This window comes from Pseudophryne corroboree, chromosome 6, assembly GCF_028390025.1.
Source record: "Pseudophryne corroboree isolate aPseCor3 chromosome 6, aPseCor3.hap2, whole genome shotgun sequence".
NCBI lineage: Eukaryota > Metazoa > Chordata > Amphibia > Anura > Myobatrachidae > Pseudophryne > Pseudophryne corroboree.
The window spans coordinates 404,310,854-404,336,324 of record NC_086449.1 but is presented as its reverse complement, the minus strand read 5'-3'; the positions used below and the strand labels follow the sequence as shown (position 1 = coordinate 404,336,324).

The 25,471-nt window shown below is 46.7% G+C and overlaps 1 protein-coding gene across 6 annotated transcripts in view; it reads right to left on the bottom strand.

Moving 5' to 3' along the window:
• The window catches only part of CAMK1D (calcium/calmodulin dependent protein kinase ID), a 571,288-nt gene that overhangs the window by 150,915 nt on the left and 394,902 nt on the right, over positions 1 to 25,471 (bottom strand). For all 6 annotated transcript variants that reach the window (XM_063926882.1, XM_063926883.1, XM_063926884.1 and 3 more), the window contains one exon: positions 22,285 to 22,359. In XM_063926882.1, coding sequence (XP_063782952.1) covers positions 22,285 to 22,359 — 75 coding nt within the window. The remainder of the gene's footprint in view (positions 1 to 22,284; positions 22,360 to 25,471) is intronic.

Sequence of the window (25,471 nt, the reverse complement as noted above, 5' to 3'; positions counted from 1 at the left end):
ACCAAGATATATATTTTCTCCAAATACGGTGATAATGTTTCGCCGTCACCTCCTTCCTAGCCTTTTTCAGAGTAGGGATGACATCCTCCGGAATACCTTTCCCAGCTAGGGTTCGGTGTTCAACCGCCATGCCGTCAAACGTAACTGCGGTAAGTCTTGGAACACGCAGGGCCCCTGCTGCAACAGGTCCTACCTGAGAGGAAGAGGCCATGGATCTTCTGTGAGCATCTCCTGAAGATCTGAATACCAGGCCCTTCGAGGCCAATCTGGAACAATGAGTATTGTCTGCACTCTTTTTTGTCTTATGATTCTCAATATTTTTGAGATGAGAGGAAGAGGAGGGAACACATAGACCGACTGAAACACCCACGGTGTCACCAGGGCGTCCACCGCTACTGCCTGAGGGTCCCTTGACCTGGCACAATACCTCCGAAGCTTCTTGTTGAGGCGCGACGCCATCATGTCTATTTGAGGAAGTCCCCAAAGACTTGTTATCTCTGCAAAAACTTCTTGATGAAGTCCCCACTCTCCTGGATGGAGATCGTGTCTGCTGAGGAAGTCTGCTTCCCAGTTGTCCACTCCCGGAATGAATACCGTTGACAGAGCGCTTACGTGATTTTCTGCCCAGCGCAGAATCCTGGAGGCTTCCGTCATTGCCACTCTGCTCCTTGTCCCGCCTTGGCGGTTTACATGAGCCACCGCTGTGACGTTGTCTGATTGAATCAGAACCGGTAGGTCGCGAAGAAGATTTTCCGCTTGTCGAAGGCCTTTGTGTATGGCCCTTAATTCCAGTATGTTGATGTGCAGACAAGCCTCTTGGCTTGACCATAGTCCCTGAAAGTTCCTTCCCTGTGTGACTGCTCCCCATCTTTGGAGGCTCGCGTCCGTGGTCACCAGAACCCAGTCTTGAATGCTGACCCTGCGACTCTCTAGAAGGTGAGCACTCTGCAGCCACCACAGGAGAGACACCCTGGCCCTGGGGGACAGGGTTATTTTCTGATGTATTTGAAGATGGGACCCGGACCACTTGTCCAGAAGGACCCACTGAAAAGTGCTCGCATGAAACCTGCCGAAGGGGATGGCATTGTAGGTCGCCACCATTTTCCACAGTACTCGAGTGCATTGATGTACTGACACTCTCGTCGGTTTTAACATGTTCTGGAGTTCCTGGGCTTTTTCCATCGGGAGAAAAACCCTATTTTGTTCTGTGTCCAGAATCATGCCTAAGAACGACAGCCGAGTCGTAGGAACCAACTGTGACTTGGTAGATTTAGAATCCAGCCATGTTGTTGCAGCATTCTCAGGGAGAGCGACACACTTTTCTGCAACTGTTCCTTTGATCTCGCTTTTATCAGGAGATCGTCCAAGTACGGGATAATTGTGACTCCTTGCCTGCGCAGGAGCACCATCATTTCCGCCATTACCTTGGTGAAAACTCTCGGGGCCGTGGAAAGCCCAAACGGCAACGTCTGAAACTGGTAATGACAGTCCTGTACAGCGAATCTCAGGTATGCCTGATGAGGAGGATATATGGGGACATGAAGGTATGCATCCTTTATGTCTAGTGACACCATAAAATCCCCCCCTTCCAGGCTTGAGATAACCGCCCTGAGCGATTCCATCTTGAACTTGAACCCTTTTAAGTACAGGTTTAGGGATTTTAAGTTTAGAATGGGTCTGACCGAGCCATCCGGACTCGGGACCACAAATAGGGTTGAATAGTACCCCTTTCCCTGTTGAATTAGGGGAACCTTCATAATCACTTGCTGTTGACACAGCTTTTGAATTGTAGCTAAAACTATATCCCTCTCTGGGGGAGAAGCTGGTAAAGCCGATTTGAAGAATCGGCGAGGAGGCACGTCTTCGAATTCCAGCTTGTAGCCTTCGGATACAATTTCCATCACCCAAGGATCCACGTCCGACTGAACCCAGACGTGGCTGAAAAGTCGAAGACGTGCCCCCACCGGCGCGGACTTCCTCAGTGGAGCCCCAGCGTCATGCGGTGGATTTAGTAGAAGCAGGGGAGGACATCTGCTCCTGGGAACTAGCCGTAGCAGGCATTCTTTTCCCTCTACCCTTACCTCTGGCGAGGAAGGAAGATCCCCGACCTCTTCTGGACTTATGCGACCGAAAGGACTGCATTTGATACTGTGGTGTTTTCTTTTGCTGTGGGGGAACACAAGACAAAAAGGTAGATTTACCCGAGGTAGCTGTGGAAACCAGGTCCGTGAGACCTTCCCCAAATAAAACTTCACCTTTGTAAGGCAAAACTTCCATATGCCTTTTTGAGTCGGCATCACCCGTCCACAGCGCTCGCCTAGCAGAAATGGCCATGGCGTTGGCTCTCGAACCTAGCAGCCCTACGTCTCTCTGAGCGTCTCTCATATATAAGACTGCGTCTTTAATGTGACCTAAGGTCAATAAAATGGTATCCCTATCTGTCCAAGCTGCTACAGCGCTACAAACCCACGCCGATGCTATCGCCGGTCTGAGCAAGGCACCCGTATGTGTATATATTGATTTTAAAGTCGTTTCCTGTCTGCGATCAGCAGGATCCTTGAGGGCTGCCGTGTCTGGAGACGGTAGCGCCACCTTCTTAAATAAGCGCGTTAAAGCCTTGTCCACCCTGGGCGAGGACTCCCACCGTACCCTGTCCTGTGCAGGGAAAGGATACGCCATAAGAATTCTTTTGGGAATCTGCAGTTTCTTGTCTGGAGATTCCCAAGCTTTTTCAAATAACGCATTCAGCTCATGAGATGGGGGAAAGGTTACCTAAGGTTTCTTTTCCTTAAACATGTGTACCCTCGTGTCAGGGATATAGGGGTCATCTGTGATATGCAAAACATCTTTTATTGCAATAATCATATAATGAATGCTGTTGGCCACCCTTGGGTGTAACCTCGTATCATCGTAGTCGACACTGGAGTCAGAATCCGTGTCGGTATCAGTGTCTGCTATTTGGGATAGGGGACGTTTTTGAGACCCTGAAGGGCCCTGTGACACCGTCCAAGCCATTGATTGACTCCCTGTATGATCCCTGGACTCTGCTTTGTCTAATCTCTTATGTAACAAAGTCACATTTGCATTTAAAACATTCCACATGTCCAACCAATCAGGTGTCGGCTTTGCCGACGGAGACACCACAATCATCTGCTCCACCTCCTCCTTAGATGAGCCTTCCGCTTCAGACATGCCGACACACGCGTACCGACACCCCCACACACACAGGGATATATTTATATGGAGACAGTTCCCCAATAAGGCCCTTTGGAGGGACAGAGAGAGAGTATGCCAGCACACACCCAGCGCCAACTGACACTGGAAACAAAATTCCCAGATAACAGCGCTTTTATATGATTATCTGTAATATACTTATACACTCACTGTGCCTTACAAGTGCCCCCCCCCCCCCCCCCCTCTTTTTTGCCCTGTGTCACCGTGTTCAGCAGGGGAGAGTCCGGGAAGCCAGCTTCTCTGCATGTGCTGTGAAGAAAAATGGCGCTGGTTAGTGCTGTGGGATCAAGCTCCGCCCCCTCAGCGGCGGGCTTCGGTCCCGCTCAATTTGTTTAATACTGGCAGGGGATTTAATATATATTGCCACCTCAGCTTATATATGCCTTTTAGCCAGTCCTAGAGGTCTTTTATTGCTGCCCAGGGCGCCCCCCCTGCGCCCTGCACCCATCCGTGCCTGTAGTGTGTGTTGTGTGTGGGAGCAATGGCGCGCAGCGTTACCGCTGCGCGTTACCTCAGAGAAGATCTGAAGTCTTCTGCCGCCTTTGAAGTCTTCTTTCTTCTTATACTCACCCAGCTTCTATCTTCCGGCTCTGCGAGGACGACGGCGGTGCGGCTCCGGGACGAACGGCGAGGGTGAGACCTGCGTTCCGACCCTCTGGAGCTAATGGTGTCCAGTAGCCTAAGAAGCAGAGCCTATCATTTAAGTAGGTCTGCTTCTCTCTCCTCAGTCCCACGATGCAGGGAGCATGTTGCCAGCAGGGCTCCCTGAAAATAAAAAACCTAACAAAATTCTTTTTCAGAGAAACTCAGGAGAGCTCCCCTGTAATGCACCCAGTCTCCTCTGGGCACATGATCTAACTGAGGTCTGGAGGAGGGGCATACAGGGAGGAGCCAGTGCACACCCATACTAAAGTTCTTTATAGTGCCCATGTCTCCTGCGGAGCCCGTCTATACCCCATGGTCCTTACGGAGTCCCCAGCATCCTCTAGGACGTAAGAGAAAAATTAATAGAGATTTAAAAGTAGAACAAATATATTGTGTCGCATATGTAGATTGTAACACTTGTGCTTTGTACTTTAACATTTACTTTTTCATTAAGTGACACGTGGTTTTTATGCAAGACAATTAAAATGATGAAGTGCAAGTTAGAATAATATTAGCTAGATTACAGCCTGAACGTGCTTCAATGATCTGTAACGGAACATGCTGCCTGTTAACTGTAAAGTTCATGACTTGCATAGCAAGATGAAAGATGATTTGAAATTCCAGTTTTAGTTATGGGCTTTAAACCCGCTCATTGCAAAGCATGCTGATCACGGCTTAAAAAGCTTACAGAGAGAATTGGATTTGTGGTAACATTCCTTGTATATGTACATGTGTAATTTACAAGTGTGGTAAGCTATATAAGGCCATGTGACCACAACTGGTTCTATTTACAATTTCTATTTATTTCCCAGTCAACAGATCTGTGGAGTATTGGAATGTTGGAGCAGTCATGGGGATAGCAGCACATATTCTTCTTAACACTCTCCCTGCTTTGACATCTGCCTCTGCCTGGTGCACAGACACTCTCTTATTCAAGATAATCTCTATGTGAATATACATCATAACTCGCGTTACCCTGCCAAAAACAGTGAAGGAGAGGTGGCAATAAAAAAAACACATCAAAACACGGTATTACTCACAGCATAGGACTGAATAAATAGATGAGTAATTTAATTTTTAAAATGCTAAGGAGACAGCAACATAAACAAATTTGTTACAAAAATAATTTTTAAGGCATATTTATCTAGGATCGTTTAAGGGTCTATTCCTCACCACCTAAATGGCCTGTTACATGCGTGGAAAGGCTAGTTTATGCATGTTCTATGCAACGTGCACATTCATTATTAGGGACCAGATAGGGCTACATAATATTCAGCAAACTGTGAAAACCTAATGTTTTTGGAGTTTGCTTGTGAGAAGGAGGTCCTGAGTTGCGAAGAGGGATCTGAGTGTATTCCTCTGTCACCGCCTCACTGTGTACTCCGCGGCTGTGTGCATGACTTCATTTTGCATCTTGTTGACCAGTGCATCAAAATACAACCTCTTTCCTTTGTATGTTGGAACATTGCATTATATTCCACATTCCATACTACACCAGCAAAATATTCATTACAGTCACACTTCTCTTACATCTCTCTCACAGCATGATATGTCATTGCAGTGATTAACCCTTCCAATGCTGGGCTCCTAGATACAGGGCATCTTCACTCTATGTTGTGTAGTTTTTACAGAAACAGTTACAAAGAATTTACTCAATAAGGACTACAAAATAACCATGCTGCCTACTTGCAATGATGCACAATTACTATGGGAGCATTTCTCAGGGGGTACACATTAGGGACCCTGTTTACATTACATGGAGGCACTCACCCTGTTGCACTCTGGGTGGCCTCTCGCCTTCACTGGAGTTCCCTCAGTGACCTTCACCTGTGCAGGTTATGGGTCATTATGCATCATGAATAATGGTCATTAAAACTGCATAACCACCAACTGGTTTGCACAGGGGCTTACGGTCATTAGGTTGACAAGACTTAGGTCGACCATTATTGGTCAACATGGTCAAAAGGTTGACATGGCCATTAGGTCGACATGGAAAAAGGCCGACATGAGTATTTTTTACTTTTTCTGGTGTAGTTTTCTTCATAAAGTGACCACAATTAATGCATCGTTCCACTCGCCATGCTTCGGGCAAGATGCCTCGCTCAGCTACTGCTGCGCTCGGCACAGGTTACCATTCCCAATCGTAGTCCACGTGGATCGTAAAGTATGAAAAAGCTCAAAAAAATAAAAAGAAAAAATGTGAAAGATTCATGTCGACCTTTTTCCGTGTCGACCTAATGACAATGTCGACCTTTTGACCATGTCGACCAATAGTGGTCGACCTAAGTCTTGTCAACCTAATGACCGTAAGCCCCTGTGCAAACCAGTTGGTGGTTATGCAGTTTTAATGACCATTATTCATGATGCAGTGATTCATAATGAATACATGGACAGAATTCTCATTAATATTGATTTAGTAATCAAAATGGCTGTCTCTACTGCATGAAGGAAACAAATGGTCTTAACTGATTGGATGTATTCTTATACGGTGGTGATCTAAATATAGTTATATATAACATCCAAAACACAGTGTGTTCAGTGAGAGAAGTGCAAATAATACTCTCGTTTCTTCCCTATTTTTAGCAAAAGGACAAAAAGCTCTTTTATGTGCAAACATTTTCTATTTAAGAAAATGTTGTTTTAATGTAATATGTGATTATTCAGAAAATAAAGCATGATTATCCTATAAAATATATAGGGCCAAATGTAATAGAATGAGAGTTTCAGAAAGTAAGAGATTTGGTAAGGTTTTTCAGTTTTTTTTAAAAGTGACAATCATTTACACTGCAAAACCAGGTTGACCTTGCTGTGTAAATGATTGCCACTTTAAAAAAAAACCCTGCAAAATCTTACCAAATCTCTCACTTTTTGAAACTCTCACTCTATTACATTTAGCCCATATAGTTTTTATTATGTAATAATGAAAAAAAAAAAGTATAACAAATCATACGCATTATAGTAAATATGGCATGGTGAGAGGTTGAGAAATATAACCTGTAAATTGCATTTAAAGCAGTTTTCCCCCCATGGTCTACTTAAAAACGGGTGTATCCCAGCCCTAACCCAGTTATCAGATTAGGATAAGCAAGCAACAGCCTCTGGAAAATCATAATCCAGAACTTTTTGTTATAATGTAAAAGATATGTCTTTATACCATAGATAAAATCCAGAAAACAGGAACATGTTTCATTGTTTATACCTTTTGTGAAGTAATTCCTGTCAGTGTAGCATTTGTCTTATTAAAAGAACATTTGTACTCGGCACAAAGGATGTTATTAAAGTAATTTAGACTTGCAAGGCAGGAAATTAATAGAAAATTGACAGATGTTTTGGAAAGGACCTCTTTTAACTCCTTTATAGCTGCATACGCTCAACAGTTCATAATTCAAACATACCTTGGTTAAAGTGAACCCATCGCCCATAAAGTAGAAGTAGCTATTCTGTGGGCTGAGCCAGTACCTATGAGAACGCAGCATATTCTTTTAGGCCTAGTAAGACACAATGAGATCGCTGGATGACAGGCAACCGTCTTACTTTGATACTTTGGGGACATACATTTTTCTGTCATACTATAATTAAACCGAACAGAACACAGTAACTGTTACACTACATTATCTTTTAGTGATTGCCTCACCTTAGCCCTGAGAAAGCTTGCTAAAGTTGAGCCGCATGCAGAAATAAAATTCTGTTTTGTCAAATGACTGAGACTCCGCAGCAAAAGCCATCTGAAGATGCCGTTAGTCCTCTGTAGCCTATGGGCAATATTTAGCAAAAATTACTGGGAGAGGGTTCTTCAGGAACCGTCCCCAGCAATAGGCCCTGCACATGCAGCAGTAGTGCACAGGAGTCAAAATAGAAAAGTGAGGTGACGCTACACTCCAAACACATTGCAGGGATGGGCTCCTCTTAGAACCCCTGTAACTGCATGTTACTTTTGCAACACTCTGACGGTATATCATTTCTTACTGCCGTGAACAATGTCTGCATAGCCGCAGATTGGCCATAGTGCCCATGCAGACACCTATGCTTTGCTCAAATCGACTACATTGGACAAATGAGTGTCAGAACTGGACCATGGAACAATGGAAGAAGGTAACATGATCTGATTCATTACATTTTCTTTTTCATCATGTAGATGGCCAGATGCGTGTGTATTGCTTACCTGGGGAAGAGATGGCATCAGGGTGCACTATGGGTAAAGGGCAAGGTGGCAGAGGTAGTGTTATAATGTTCTGCAAGGATACCTTACGTCCTGGCGTTAATGTGCATGTTACTTTGACACGTATCACCTACTGTACCTAAACATTGTTGCAGACCATCTACACTCCATCATGGTAACAGTATTCCCTGATGACAGCGGCCTCTTTCAGCCACACTACAAAAATACTGTAGTTCAGGAATGATTTGCAGAACATGACAAATAGTTCAAGGTGTTTACTTCGGCCCAAACTCTCCAGATCTCAATCCTATCGAGAATCTGAAGGATGTGCTGGAAAAAAGTCCGACCCAGGAGCAAAAGCAGGGTTTACTCGTGGGGGAGGAAGGAAGGTGGGGGGGGGGGGGGGGGGGGGGAAGATTCCTTGGGTGTTTGTGTATGTATGTATGTATGTATGTATGCATACATAGATACATACATAAAAGACACATTCATACATACAAAATCTAGAGATGAACGGGTTCGGATGTAACGCCAGAATTAACGCCAGTAGTTTTATCCGGATTTTTCTTATTGGCTGTCTAAAACAAGTGACATCCGTGAGCCAATAAGATGCTGTTTTGAGAACCGAGTAAAACCGAACCCGCTCATCTCTAACAAAAACACACACATATGTGAGCACACACAGATACATACATACCCAGGGCTGATGCTAGGGTGTTCGGCGCCCCCCTGCAAGCTATAAATTTGCACCCTCCCATACTTTACAAAGGTACAGCACGAGTAAAAAAAAGGGTGTGGTCTCAAAAGGAAGGGGCGTGGCCTCACAATAGTAAACCCATTAAAAATTATGCCATACAGTAGCACTATCTTGTTCACATTACACCGCAAGATGTAGTATTGCGTATACACATAATGCCCCCAGTAGTGACGCAGCTTCCACATACCACCTCCATTGTGGCGCTGCTTCCACATAACGCCCCCAGTAGTGGCGCTGCTTCCACATAATGCCTCCAGTAGTGAGGCTGCTTACACATAACGCTCCCAGTAGTGGGGACGCTTACATATAACGCCCCCAGTAGTGGGGCCGCTTACACATAACGCCCCAAGTAGTAGCAGAGCTTATACATAATACCCCAGTTGTAGCACCACTTACACAGTACACCCCCAGTAGTAGCGCTACTTACACTGTATGCCCCCAGTAGTAGCACAACTTAAACATAACACCCACGGAAGCAGCTTCTCATTTTGCCCTCCAGACCCCCACACACATACACACACACATACATACATATTTACACACACACTTTCGCACTCACTCTCCCTCCACTCACCTACCACAGTCTGGCTGGATCTGGAGCAGCACGTCCTCCTCTGTAGCGGTCTGCAGATCCCGTATAGCCCCCCCCCCCCACTTCTCAATGTCCACCCTCCTTCTCAATGCCCATCACTGACGTCACCAGGGAGAGGGGAAGAGGCTTCATGCTGCTGGCGCCGCTGCCTGTCATAGGCACTGTCACTCTCCCTGCTCTGCATCCCTGCTGCTGTGCTGCCCTGTCCCCTCTACTGCTGCCGGCATGGGGTAGATATAACATTTGCAGAGAGAGTTAGATTTGGGTGGGTTATATTGTGTCTGTGCAGGGTAAATACTGGCTGCTTTATTTTTACCCCGCAATTTAGATTTCAGTTTGAACGCACCCCACCCAAATCTAACTCTCTCTGCACATGTTATATCTATCCCCCTGCAGTGCCCATGGTTGTGCCCATTAGCTAACAAATTTGCTGCTGTGATCAGATCTGAATTAGGCCCATAGAGTGTGACAGGCGCAGCGGGCAGCAGCAGTAGGGGAGACAGAGCAGCGCAGCAGCAGGGATGCCTTTGCTGAGCCGGTAGCACCGGGCCTGTACATACCTACAAATACATACATACACACAAACTTATTTTATACATATTTTATATATACCATCAGGGGCTGGGAGAGACTGGCGGCACTGTGCGGACGGAGTAAGCATGCACAACCAGCAATTCCCCCCCATCCCGGGCATTTTGTATGTAGAGGATACAGAGACACAGCTGTGTCAGTCTTAAAAATAAATAAGTCAGCTCATAAGGGGGAGTTTACAGATACTCAGAGCCCCCCTTTTGGTGCGCCACTGCGACCCTTGTCTTGGGGTCAGCTACCACAAGACGCCTTCAGAGGATATGTGGAGTCCATGCCTCGTTGGGTCAGAGCTGTACTGGTGACATGAGGGAGACCTACACACTATTACGCAGGTGGCTGTATAATGTTATGGCTGAACTGTGTGACCATAATATTACAGTATATATGAGAGAGAGAGAGAGAGAGAGAGAGAGAGAGAGAGAGAGAGAGAGAGAGAAATAAGGGCCTTTGAACTGGCCCTGGTTCTACAAACACGGGGATGAGTAGGGTCATATTTTAAACACATATTTTAGAATCAGCACCTAACTCCATGAGCAGGGAGGTAATGCCACAGACAGGGGACACATTTGATGGGATACCCAAGACAAAGCATTAACAACCCCCCTTCCCCTCCCAACTAGTCACCCCAGGCTGGGGATTCCTGGGGAAGTGGGGACCCGCCAATAAAGGGCCCTCTCACTCCAGTGTACGCCCGGCGTAGGCTGAAAACCGGGGCTATCCCCAGCATACTAGGTGCAGTTTGGAAAAACAAAAAGTCTAAACACAGCCAAGAATGCAATCTCAGGCTAACACAATTGTTACTAAATTTACCCCCTAAAATCTGGTTGCTATGGGCAACTTCTCCACTTTATCTTTCTCGAAGGCTGGATACATCCCGCCCTCAGTCTCGCTCCTCCCCAGGCAAGGCCATGATTATTTTTCAAAGCTCACTAAAGAAGGAATTTGGGATAAATATTGTGATAGATGGAAAAAGATATTACCAACATTGGATTTGTAAAGCTATTTAGTTTTTTTTATGCTGACTATTTATTAGGTGTTTATCCCTATGCTTGTTTTTTGTTACCAAAGTGAAGTTGTTTAGATTTAATGGTAAACTGTTGTTATTCTCAATAGAAAACACATTGCATAAATAAAGAAGTAATAGTAGCTACAAGTACTCTACATCATAATGTTCAGTAAACTAATTATTTTCTAGAGATGCTTACTATCTAGCGGCATAACGAGAGATTGACATGCACAGCAGGAGTGAAGGTGTTTTGAAATGTGCTGATGAAACAATTCAATTCAGGGAAGTCAAGTGTTTTAACAATAACTTGCGTGGGTGTGAATTTATCTAATAAGTTCTTTTACATATAAAATATTTCAGTTGGACAATGCAAATAATGTACCTAAAACAAGTGTTTTATTCATGCATACTTGACTGGTTATAGTACTTTTTTTTGCTTATGAAGCGTGTATTTATATATATATATATATATATATATATATATATATATATATATAAAAAATTGGATTTTAATACCTACCGGTAAATCCTTTTCTCCTAGTCCGTAGAGGATGCTGGAGTCCACTTCAGTACCATGGGCACTTTCAGACTTTTCAAGGGTGTGAACTGGCTCCTCCCTCTATGTCTCTCCTCCAGACCTCAGTTATAGGAACTGTGCACAGGGAGACGGACATTTCGAGGAAAGGATTTACTTTTATACTAATGGTGAGATTCATACGAGCTCACACCTCAACCATGCCGCACAACATGGCATTCAACATGATACACGCCAACAGGCATGAACCATTTACAGCAACATGCTGAAAACAAATGAAACACAACTTGTGCAACTATAAAGAACAAACTGCAGGTAAAGTACGCACTGGGGCGGGTGCCCAGCATCCTCTACGGACTAGGAGAAAAGGATTTACCGGTAGGTATTAAAATCCTATTTTCTCATACATTCTAGTGCAGGGGTGGGGAACCTTTTTTCTACCGAGGGCCATTTGGATATTTATAAAATCCTTCGGGGGCCATACAAAAATTCTCAACTTAAAAAATGACCCTGCCCCCCAGTAGGTCTGCCCCTTAGAGGTAGCGTGCGCGCCAAAAAATGGGTGTGGCCAGTTAAAATGGGACGTGATACACATATGCCCCCAATAGTGCGGTGCCAGATCCACAATTGCCCCCACAGTGCCAGGTATACAGATGTCCCCACAGTGCCAGGTATACACATGTCCCCACAGTGCCAGGTATACAGATGTCCCCACAGTGCCAGGTATACAGATGCCCCTCACAGTGCCAGGTATACAGATGCCCCCAAAGTGCCAGGTATACAGATGCCCCCAAAGTGCCAGGTATACAGATGCCCCCACAGTGCCAGGTATAAAAATGCCCCTCACAGTGCCAGGTATACAGATGTCCCCACAGTGCCAGGTATACAAATGCCCCTCACAGTGCCAGGTATACAGATGCTCCCACAGTGCCAGGTATACAAATGCCCCTCACAGTGCCAGGTATACAGATGTCCCCACAGTGCCAGGTATACAAATGCCCCTCACAGTGGCAGGTATACAGATGCCACCACAGCGCCAGGTATACAAATGCCCCCACAGTGCCAGGTATACAAATGCCCCTCACAGTGCCAGGTATACAGATGTCCCCACAGTGCCAGGTATACAGATGCCCCCACAGTGCCAGGTATACAGATGTCCCCACAGTGCCAGGTATACAGATGCCCCCCACAGTGCCAGGTATACAGATGCCCCCCACAGTGCCAGGTATACAGATGCCCCCACAGTGCCAGGTATACAGATGCCCCCCACAGTGCCAGGTATACAGATGCCCTGCCTCCCCCCCCTCCCCCTCCCCCAGCTAACCGTGCTGCTTTCGGCGGGACACGGAGGAGAGCGTGGCTATGTTGGGCGGCGGCGGCATGTAGGACTTGAAACCAGCCGCCGGTTCGAGAGCCAATCAGAGCTCGCGGACCGGCAGCCGCGGCTTCTGATTGGCTGCCGGTCCACGAGCTCTGATTGGCTCACGAACCAGCGGCTGGTTTCAAGTCATACACGCCGCCGCTCCCACCCGACAGCCGCGCTCTCCTGTTCTGACAGTTGAGACACGCTGCCGCCGGACTGAGCGGCAGCGTGTCTCACTGACACAAGCTGGTGGGCCGGACCAAACGGCTTCGCGGGCCTTATACGGCCCGCGGGCCGGAGGTTCCCCACCCCTGTCCTAGAAGATGCTGGGGTCCACTTCAGTACCATGGGGTTATACCAAAGCTCCAGTACGGGCGGGAGAGTGCGGTTGAGCCAGCAGTACCGATTGACCGAACTTGAGGTCCTCATCGGCCAAGGTGTCAAACTTATAAAATTTAGCAAATGTGTTTGACCCTGACCAAGTAGCTGCTTGGCAAAGTCGTAAAGCCGAGACGACCCGGGCAGCCGCCCAGGATGAGCCCACTTTCCTAGTAGAATGGGCCTTCACCGACTTCGGTACCGGCAAGCCTGCCGTAGAATGAGCATGCTGAATTGTCCCTCTGATCCAGCGCGCAATAGTATGCTTAGAAGCAGGACACCCAATCTTGTTGGGAGCATACAGGACAAACAGAGCCTCTGTTTTCCATAATCGAGCTGTTCTTGCGACATAAATCTTCAAAGCTCTAACCACATCTAGAGACTGTGACTCAGTGAAAGTATCAGTAGCTACTGGCACCACAATAGGTTTGTTTATGTGGAAGGACGAAACCACCTTTGGAAGAAATTGTTGACGAGTGCTTAACTCTGCCCTATATTCATGGAAGATCAGGTAAGAGCTCTTGTGAGACAAGGCCCCCAACTCAGACACCCGCCTTGTGGATGCCAAGGCCAAAAGCATCACCACTTTCCAAGTGAGAAACTTCAATTCTATCTCCTGCAGAGGTTCAAACCAATCTGATTGAAGGAACTGCAACACCACATTAAAGTCCCATGGTGCCACTGGAGGCACAAATGGAGGCTGGATGTGCAGAACCCCTTTCACGAACATCTGAACTTCTGGAAAGAAGGCCAATTGTTTTTGAGAGAAAACTGATAAGGCCGAAATCTGGACCTTGATTGACCCCAATCTAAGGCCCGCATCCACACTAGCCTGCAGAAAATGGAGAAAACGTCCCAACTCAAACTCTTCCGTAGGAGCCTTCTTGGATTCACACCAAGACACATATTTTCTCCAAATATGGTGGTAATATTTAGACGTTACTCCTTTCCTGGCCTGAATAAGAGTGGGGATGACTTCCTTGGGAATAACCTTTCGGGCTAGGATCCGACGCTCAACAGCCATGCCGTCAAACGTAGCTGCGTTAAGTCTTGATACACACATGGCCCCTGCTGTAGTAGGTCCTCTCGAGGAGGAAGAGGCCGAGGATTTTCTATGAGCAACTCCTGAAGATCTGGATACCAAGCCCTCCTTGGCCAGTCTGGGGTAATGAAGATTGCTCAAACTCTTGTTCTTCTTATTATTTTGAGAACTTTTGGAATCAGTGGAAGTGGAGGGAAAACATATACCGACCGAAACACCCACTGGGTCACCAGGGCATCCACTGCTATTGCTTGAGGGTCTCTCGACCTGGAACAATATCTCTGAAGCTTCTTGTTTAGACGAGATGCCATCATGTCCAGGGCCGTCTTAACAGCAGTTAAGGCCCCTGGGCACAGCAATGCACTGGGCCCCCTCCCCATCCTCCAGCGGTAGGGGTGAGGGGTGCTTTGATGTCTCGCGGGCGGAAGGGGGTGTTCTATCATCCGCTCAGCATGTAGGACCTGGAGCAGTAATTTCTGCTAATTACTCCTTTACTGCACAGATGGGGTTAAACTGTAGAAGGGGCATTGGACTGAATGAAGAAGCCCTGGTACATGACTTCCAGGGTGGTAGGGGGTGTTTAATGTGTAGGGAAGGGGTGGATAGTGGAGTGGGCTTATTATTTATAATTTTCCGGTGGGGGGGCAGTGTGCTTGACTGCAGATATCTCAAGTTCCTGAAAATGTATTTCATAGCTTTGAATGGGATAAACATACTAGAGAGTCCCACCTTTCAGAAGGTACTGGGGACTTGGGGATCAGAGTTCAGGAGCCAGAGCAATTCACCAATGAACATCTAAAACTGCATATTAGGCGTGTGGAGCTGGAGCAGGGACCAGCTGCTGGAAGGATGATATCTCTGGTTCTGGGTATAGTAGAGACAAGCTGCCAGTGACCACCGAAAGGGGAGAGTCCCAGCTTTTGGATTATACCCTGTGAAAAACTCTAAGACAGACAGAACTCGAGATATCTGGCTGGGAAGAGCAATTAACAGGCTTGGATGGGGACCACTGCTTTCAAGTCAGATATCTCCGGTTCCCCAGGGCCGATTTTCAAAAATCTGGTACCCATGGAAAGAGGAGAGCCTCAGCTATCAGCCTAGGGCCTTTATACTCCTGGGGCCCTTGGGCAAGAGCCCATTGAGCCCATACGAAAAGACGGCCCTGATCATGTCTACTTGAGGAACTCCCCAAAGACTTGTCACCTCTGTGAAAACTTCTTGGTGGAGGCCCCACTCTCCTGGATGGAGATAGTGTCTGCTGAGGAAGTCTGCTTCCCAGTAGTCCACTCCCGGAATGAAAATTGCAGACAGAGCTCTAACATGTCTTTCTGCCCAGAGGAGAATCCTTGTCACCTCTGCCATTGCCGCTCTGCTTTTCGTTCCGCCTTGCCAGTTTATGTACGCGACTGCTGTTACATTGTCCGACTGGATCTGCACGGGATCTTGAAGAAGATGTACCGCTTGTAGAAGGCCGTTGTAAATGGCTCTCAATTCCAGAACGTTTATGTGAAGGCAGGCTTCCTGACTTGACCATTTTCCTTGGAAGCTTTCCCCCTGTGTGACAGCTCCCCAGCCTCGGAGACTTGCATCCGTGGTTATTAGGATCCAGTCGTGAATCCCATACCTGCGTCCCTCTAGTAGGTGAGAACTGTGTAGCCACCACAGGAGTAAAATCCTGGCTTTGGGCGACAGGATTATTTTCCGGTACATGTGTAGGTGGGATCCGGACCACTTGTTCAACAGGTCCCACTGGAATACTCTGGCATGAAATCGGCCAAACTGTATGGCCTCGTAGGCCGCTACCATTTTCCCAAACAACCGAATGCATTGATAGATCAACACGCTTGTTGGTTTCAATATTTGTTTGATTATTTTCTGGATTTCCAGAGCCTTTTCCACTGGAAGAAATACTCTCCGTACTTCTGTGTCCAGAATCGTCCCTAAAAAGGACAATCTTGTCGTCGGTTCCAACTGCGACTTTGGAAAATTCATGATCCAACCGTGTTGTTGGAGTATTGACAGGTAGAGTGCGATGTTCTGCACCAACTGTTCCCTGGATCTCGCTTTTATCAGGAGATCGTCCAGATAAGGAATTATATTGACTACGGCAACGTCTGAAACTGGTAATGGCAATCCTGTACTGCGAATCTCAGATAAACTTGGTGAGGAGGATAAATGGGAACATGCAAGTAAGCATCTTTTATGTCTACTGACACCATGAAGTCCCCCTCTTCCAGACTGGAAATCACTACCCTCAGGGATTCCATCTTGAACTTAAACCTTTTCAGGTAGAGATTCAGACATTTCAGGTTTAAAATCGGTCTGACCGAGCCATTCGGCTTCGGAACTACGAAGAGGCTTGAATAAAAAACCTTCTCCTTACTGTGCCAAGGGAACCAGGACAATGACCTGATCCTGACATAATTTTTGAATTGCCGTTGTTACTGCCTCTTTTCCCGGAAGAGAAGCTGGCAAGGTCGATTTGAAAAATCGGCATGGGGGGACATCTTGAAACTCTAGTTTGTACCCATGGGACACTATTTGTAAGACCCATTGGTCCAGGCCAGATTGAATCCAGATTTGGCTAAAAAGTTTCAGACGTGCTCCCACCCGAGTGGACTCCTGCAAGGGAGCCCCAGCGTTATGCTGCAGATTTGGCAGAAGCAGGGGTGGACTTCTGCTCCTGCGATCCGGGAGATGCTGCGGATTTCTTTCCTTTTCCCCTTCCCCTACCTGCAAAAAAGGGGGAACCTTTGGCCTTTTTGTATTTGTTGGGCCGAAAGGACTGTATGTGAGAGTGATGTGTCTTTTTCGCCGGTGTAGGAGCATAAGGCAAGAATGCCGACTTAACTGCGGTAGCCGCCGAGACTAACGCATCCAGCCCATCACCAAACAAGGCCTCACCTTTATACGGGAGAGCCTCCATATTTCTTTTGGAATCTGCATCAGCATTCCACTGGCGAATCCACAACGCCCTCCGAGCCGATACTGCCATGGTAGCGGTTCTTGATCCCAAGAAACCAATATATTTCATGGTTTCTATTACGTACGCAGCATCGTCTTTGATATGACCTAACGTTAGGAGTATCTCGTCTCCATCTATTGTGTTAATGTCTAATGAAAAGTTTTCTGATCACTTTTCAATAGCACTACTCACCCACTCACAGACAATGGTAGGCCTGAGTAGTGTCCCATTGGCCACATCAATAGATCACCTCACTCACTTGCGGTCTGTCGGCTCCTTAAGTGAAGCCATTCCAGGCGAAGGGAGAAACACCTTTTCTCTTTTATGACAGTGCCCTGTCTAAAATGCGGGGTGACTCCCACCTTTTTTGGAAAAAGGTAAGCTGCATGAATTCCTTTTGGGAATCTGAAATTTCTTTTCAGGTTAAATCAGACTCCCTCCAAGAGACTGTTAAACTCCTGAGGTGGAGGGAAAATTACATTACTTCTTTACTAAAGTAAACCCTCTCCTTGTGGTAAAAGAGGGGGCTTCGTAACTTCTAACACCTCCTTTATAGCTAAAACATGTTTTGAATGCTTTTTGCTAACTTAGGACCTATTCCCCTGGAATCACTAGTGTCGACACACGAATCAGAGTCCGTGTCGGTATCAGTTTGTACTACTTGTTTGTATGTGACCCAGAGGGGTCCCTGTGGATGAAAGGCAGAACTATTAAAAATCACATCTTCAACAGATTATTCAGTTTTCTGTATGAGATTCAGTCCAACCTCTTACTGATATGATTTACACTATCATGTAACCTTTCACCCAGTCAGGCTCTTGGTGTCATATTACACCTCTGTGTGTCTAACATGTCTCCCACAGAGGAAGAATTCCCTTCCACAGACATGTCACACACGTGCACAACCACACCACAGACACTCTGGGACTTATAGGGGACAGACCCACAGTAAAATCTGTCAGAGGGACACAGATAGGATTTACCAGTTCACAATCCAGCGCCTGAGATAGAGAAAATGGCGCTGAGCAGTGTGCTGGCTGACTGAGGAGGAAGCTCCACTCTTCAATGGTGTGTTTCTCCTCAGCTTTTATGAGGTCATTTTTTATATTGGCGGGGGTAGGAGTGTGCCTCAGCAACGTATGCCCCTTATTTATGCCAGTTTCCATAGGTTTCATGCTGCTCAGGGCACCCCGCACCCTGCAGTGCCTGTGTATGTGTTGGCAACATGGCGCGCTGTGCTCCCGCCAGCCGCGCGGTACCTTTAGCCGTCACTTTCTTGATTGAAGATCACTCACCTGTCTGCTGACTTCTGGCTCTGTGAGGGGGGTGACGGCGTGCTGTGGGAGTGAGCATCTAGGCACGGCTAGCGTTCAGTTCCCTTCAGGAGCTAATGGTGTCCTGTCAGCCAGAAGCAGAGCCATGAAACTCTTTAGGAAGTTGGTTCCTACTTCTGCCCCCTCAGTCCCATGAAGCAGGGAGTCTGATGCCAGCAGTTCTCCCTGAAAATAAAAAACCTAAGTCTTTTCAGAGAAACTCAGTAGAGCTCCTCTGGAGTGCATCCAGTCTGCCTGGGCACATTTCTAAAACTGAGGTCTGGAGGAGGGGCATAGAGGGAGGAGCCAGTTCACACCCTTGAAAAGTCTTAAAGTGCCTATGGCTCCTGCGGAACCGTCTATACCCCATGGTACTGAAGTGGACCCCACCATCCTCTAGGACGTATGAGAAATATAAATAATTGCGTGCTTTATGATGAAGTATGGAAAATTGAACATACAAGGGCAACAAATGAATGTAAAGGATTTTCACTGCTGACGAAACCCAATGAAAAAGTCCAGGAATAGCAAGATTTTTCTGGTATATTCAATTGATGTCGGATCCTATCCGACGGAGAGGATCTTACACGTCACTATTCAATGCTGGCCGGAAACAGCAAGTATTCCGACATAAACAGATTTGACTTGATTACAAGTCGAATCTGTATCAGCTGTAAACTGTTGAAAACAGCAGCGTTTTTTCTACAGAAAGTTACACGTGTTTTTGGACAAGTGCCGCTTTTTTAAATAAGTCGAAAAAACTGCACTTTCATTGAATAGGTCGCATGCAAATTCAACCTAAAACTGTCGAAAAGTGCCGTTTTTCCGACTGTCGGAAAAACCGCCACAAAGTGAATATACCCCTAAGTATTCAGATATTAGGATTTGTAATGATAGGATCGGAAACCTGGTAAGCAGTAGATACATACAATGGCACAACTTTACTGCCCCATGTTTTACAATATGCAAGATTCTTACAGTATGTGTCATGGGCATTGATTTAAGTGTAGTGAACACAGTCAGAAACTATGAATATTCCCAGACATTTAACAGATAACAGGACACATTTATTTAATTGTACAGGCATTAATGAAGGGAAATAGACTCATCCCTTATAATGCAGATAGCATATTGAATAATGAATAGCCCGGGGGTACATGGCAGGACATAAGGCATCAAAACACAATCCTGCAGCTTGCTCTGCTACGCAGTGCCGTAACTAGGCATTTTAGCGCTGTGTGCAAGAAACGACAGTGGCGTCCCCCCCATGTAAGATAGGGGCAGTGCGCGTCGCAGGCGCGCGAAAAATTTATAGGGACGTGGCTTCACGGGGAAGGGGCGTGGCCACAAAATAATAGCAATTCATACTACGGTGCACAGTAGTCTACATTATTCAAATTACGCTGCACAGTAGCGCAACTACACCAGGTAGAGCCCCTTTTATACATTACAGCAGACAGCGTCCCCCTTTTTACACATTGCGGCAGCCAGTCCCCCTTTTTACACATTGCGGCAGCCAGGCCCCCTTTTTACACATTGCGGCAGCCAGGCTCCCTTTTTACACAATGCGGCAGCCAGTCCCCCTTTTTACACATTGCGGCAGCCAGGCCCCCTTTTTACACATTGCGGCAGCCAGGCCCCCTTTTTACACATTGCAGCAGCCAGTCCCCCTTTTTACACATTGCGGCAGCCAGGCCCCCTCTTTACACATTGCGGCAGCCAGTCCCCTTTTTACACATTGCGGCAGCCAGTCCCCTTTTTACACATTGCGGCAGCCAGTCCACCTTTTTACACACTGCGGCAGCCAGTCCCCCTTTTTACACATTGCGGCAGCCAGTCCCCCTTTTTACACATTGCGGCAGCCAAGCCCCCTATTTACACATTGCGGCAGCCAGTCCCTTTTTACACATTGCGGCAGCCAGGACCCCTTTTTACACATTGCGGCAGCCAGTCCCTTTTTACACATTGCGGCAGCCATTCCCCCTTTTTACACATTATGGCAGCCAGTCCCCCTTTTTACACATTGCGGCAGCCAGGACCCCTTTTTACACATTGCGGCAGCCAGTCCCCCTTTTTACACATTGCGGCAGCCGGTCCTCCTTTTTACACATTGCGGCAGCCGGTCCTCCTTTTTACACATTGCGGCAGCCGGTCCTCCGTTTTACACATTGCGGCAGCCGGTCCTCCGTTTTACACATTGCGGCAGCCAGTCCCCCTTTTTACACATTGCGGCAGCCAGTCCCCATTTTTACACATTGCGGCAGCCAGGCCCCCTCTTTACACATTGCGGCAGCCAGGACCCCTTTTTACACATTGCGGCAGCCAGTCCCCATTTTTACACATTGCGGCAGCCAGGCCCCCTCTTTACACATTGCGGCAGCCAGGACCCCTTTTTACACATTGCGGCAGCCATTCCCCCTTTTTACACATTATGGCAGCCAGGCCCCCTCTTTACACATTGCGGCAGCCAGGCCCCCTTTTTACACATTGAGGCAGCCAGTCCCCCATTGCGGCAGCCAGGACCCCTTTTTACACATTGCGGCAGCCAGGACCCCTTTTTACACATTGCGGCAGCCAGTCCCCCTTTTTACACATTGCGGCAGATGGTGTCCCCCTGAGAGAGAGAGAGAGAGAGAGAAAGAGAGAGAGGGATATACTTACCTTATCCCCGCTGACAGGCTCCTCGTGCTGGCATCTCCCTCTCGGTGCAGGCAGTGAGGTGAGGAGGAGGGAGTGAGGAGGAGGAGGAGGAGGGAGGGGGACTGAAGCCGCATCAGCGCTATTTCATTGGTAGTAAGCGCTGCTGCAGCATCCCCCTCTTCTTCCGTATTGGCTGCCTGGTGCTGCTGTGGATGCTGGGATGGAGGAACAGCATCCCAGCATCCACAGCAGCGCCGGGCAGCCAATACAGAAGGAGAGGGGCATGCTGCAGCGGCGCTTACTACCAATGAAATAGCGCTGCTGCGGCTCCCTGCTCCCCCTCCCTCCTCCTCCTTGTCCGCTGCCCGGCGCTGGTCTCTTCTCCCTCCAGCGCGGCGCACGGCGCACACAGCAGAGGCGGCATGTAATGAGTCAATTTGACTCATTACATGCCGCTGGCCGTGCGCCCTCAGGGCAACTGCGCTGTGTGCCAAGCCCACTTGGCACACACGTAGTTACGGCCCTGCTGCTACGCTCCCTAAGTAACTCTTAATTCAGGGATTGTACAGCTCTGATATAGGTAGGACACTTACTGTAAGTGAAACTCAAATATTACAACTCAAACTCACTTGGATAGATTTATACAACATCTGAACTAAACGTTGTAAATTCCTGTACTGACTCAGCTCTAAGCAAAGGAGCAGATTCCCATCTTTAGAGCAATCTTATTTAATATATAATCTATACTGTGGTCTACATGGGTGGGTTTCTGTTAGATTGGATTTGAAGTGGTTAAAAGTCATACATTTCAGGGGGAAAAAAGGATCTACGCAATTATTCCTGCTAATTATCTAAATAATGAAATATGGTATACAACACTCTGGTCACCATAGCAACATAGCAAATTATACCTACAGGCTATGACACCAGCACAGTACTTATTCATCAGACAATATCTGTATATGTGTTATTATAAGAAGAATTTTACGTATCAGCAGGGGACAAATCTCCTGTATCACTTGAGAGCATTTTATGTACAAAACTTGTAATTAATGACTACTCACAGCTGCATGACCAGATACAAATGACTGGGACTCTCATAGATATCTTCCAAGGCAACAATGTTCTCATGTTTGATTCTATGGAAGAGAGAAAAACAGCAGAATGAGTATCTTGTTAAAAAGAAAAAGAAAAAAAAAGAACTGACGTTACCTACTCACAGGAGTAACAACATTTTTAGGTAAGTTGACCAACACATTTCCTGCAGGAAAGAGTAAAAAGTTTATTTATTCATTCAATTTTCTTTTATTGCACATTTCACTTTCACCTTCATTGTTGCAAATGTAATATTTTCAGGGACACCATGCTGCCTATCATATATGTCTCATGCTATACTTCAACTAGCACATAAATGTCCAAATCCAGTCATTTGTAGTGAGTGTCTACTCACTATGTCAGTTAAAGGACCATACGGCAAGTTAAGTGTCAGATTGACTGGCATTAAGAATTAATATAAGACCAGGACCAGTCACACAGGCTGCAATGATTTAGGGGCCATCACAATTATGTAGTGTAATAACAGCATTAGGAAGTATGGTATCTAGCCACTGAAAAAGTACACAGGTGGTGGAGGAAACGTGTCACTAATTGTTCCAATAGTGGAGTGCAAGCAGTGCCTTCACCTAGAGCACAGGGCCTGGCGGCGGCACCGCTGCTGCCCCACTGCACCTTGAATGGTACCCTGAAGCCAGTAACACTACTGCAGAGCTGCCTGGAGCATCCAAAGAACACACCAGCTCACTCCCTGCAGCCTGTAGAGCTGTCTGGAGCAGTCTCAGGGAGTTCTGGGCAGTGCTCTACTTCCTAGTGACAATAGCCCCACCCCCCTAGGTGTGACAATTTGAATAGTGGGACTGTCCAACTGGAATTGGAACAGTCGGTAGGTATGCAACTATGTTTTCAATCATTGCAACTTTGCTTGGAGAAAACGGTCTGCTCATATTCTGCATACAGCAAGTGCCGGGCCGCCACATACGCGGGTTACATGGCCGCGTAGAGCGCCAGCCTGTGGAGGGTGCTGCTGCAGAGAGTGAGTCACCATCACTCATTCTCTACAGCGCCACGGCTGCCCACCCTGGACACACTCCTCCCAGCTGTGCGACCGCCTGGCTCCCAGCCTTACCCTGATGCCCGGAAACAGAAAGGGAAAGCATGTGCTGACGAGGGGGAGCTGGTGCTGCCCTATGACAGAGGTTAAAATGTATGAGCCTCTGCATGGCTGCCAGCTGTCCCTGTAACGTGTGTGTGTGTGTGTCCCTGTACAATGTCCCTTGTCACTATCTGTCACCCCTGCCTCAGTAATCCACTATCTCCCTGTCACCCGTTGCTCAGTCACCCACTATCTCCCTATCACCCCTGCCTCAGTCACCCACTATCTCCTTGTCACCCCTGCCTCAGTCACCCACCATCTCCCTATCACCCCTGCCTCAGTCACCCACTATCTCGCAGTCACCCCTGCCTCAGTCACCCACTAACTCCCTGCCACCACTGTGTCCCCTGTAATACCCCTTTTACACCACCAGCTAGTAACACGGGTTATTGCACATGAGCGCGCATAACCCGTGTTGCTGGCTGGTGTAAAAGGGTCGAGTTGGAATAGTTTGAGTCAAGTGACCTTGTATTCTGGAAGTTTGCAGGGTTGAACACGTTGTTCAACCTGGCAAACTGAGCAGTGTAAACGGTAGCCGGGTCGATGCGTCCCGGCTTCCTGTTTACACTCTATGTGCGGGCGGCGCTTGGAGATCATGTGATCTCCAAGCGCTGCCCCCGTCGCGTCACCAACCTGGCAATATTCCAGGCTGGTGAGTCTGGTGTAAAAGGGGGCCAATGCGGGTCGCAGACGGTTAGCACCCGTGTCAGGGTTCCCGGCTGCGACCCGCTTTCTTTGGTGTAAAAGCGGTATTACTTACCATTTCCCCGTCACCCACTATCACCCTGTACCCTTGCGAGTACAGCTGTGTGGCCATGCCCCTTTCTCATGAGATCATACCCCTTTTGTGGTACGCACCTTCGGCGCACATTGTCCCTTTTAAAAGTTTATCCCATCAAGGACAGCCAACATTTATTTTTGCTTATCCGTGCATAAAGCTGCCAGGATGAAATGTTTCAATGAAGATCCTCTCATGCTATTTATGAAAGCACCTCCTGAGAGACTCAGGGGCAGATGTACTAAGCCTTGGATAGTGATAAAGTGGAGAAAGATAAAATACTACCAGCCAATCACTTTCTGTCATTTTACCATCTCAGTCTGTAACATGGCAGTTAGGAGCTGATTGTCTGGTACTTTATTTCTCTCTACTTAATCTCTCTCCAAGGCTTAGTACATCTCCTCCATAAACTGCTCCATCCAAAAATGCAGAAAGGATAGCCATTGTCTGGACAAAAACTGGGTTCAAGGCAACAGAAATAGTTTGGACATGAAGTACAAATTACCTGTATATGGCAGTTGTATAAACAAAAACAGCATCAACTATTCAGAAACTAAATATTCTCCCATATCTCTAAAGAAGCAAAACTTTATAAAATTTGAATTTATAAAGTTGTAACATTTTTCTCTAGGATATGATTTCTGTAATGTGAAAAATGTATGAAAGCTAAACCTCATTAGACTCTGTAAGGGAACGTTGTGCAAAATATAAATAATGGCCCTAACAGATTGTTCTGACATGAACAGAAGATTCTATCTAATATATTCTACCAAAGACATATGTGAGGGCATAAATAACTTGATACAAACTGGTTAAAGCACAGTCCGTCTGAATAAATGAAAAACTCAATGTATCTCTGTTAATCTGGTTGTCAGTCTATTCATTTGTTTGTATGCAGACACATTTTCTATTAACCAGAATAATCACTTTCATACTGTGGCATATAGGGTGTGGCATATTACTTAGTCAATCAAAACAGACACAATAATGTCAACAGGTACATAATTTAGACAACCAAAATGTAGACATGGACTATATGTTTACAATAACTATGTAGACACTCAAAATTTTGACAGAGACATAACGTAGACGTGGAAATAATGTAACAATTAATATAGAGATAGGTAAAAATAAAGCCAGTCAACATGCAGACATTTAAAATTTACACAAATCATAAGGTCGACACCCAAAAATGCAGACACGGTTATAATGTGCCAATGGGTGCGGGGTTAATTGTTTTGGATTAGTTAGCAATATTGTTCCT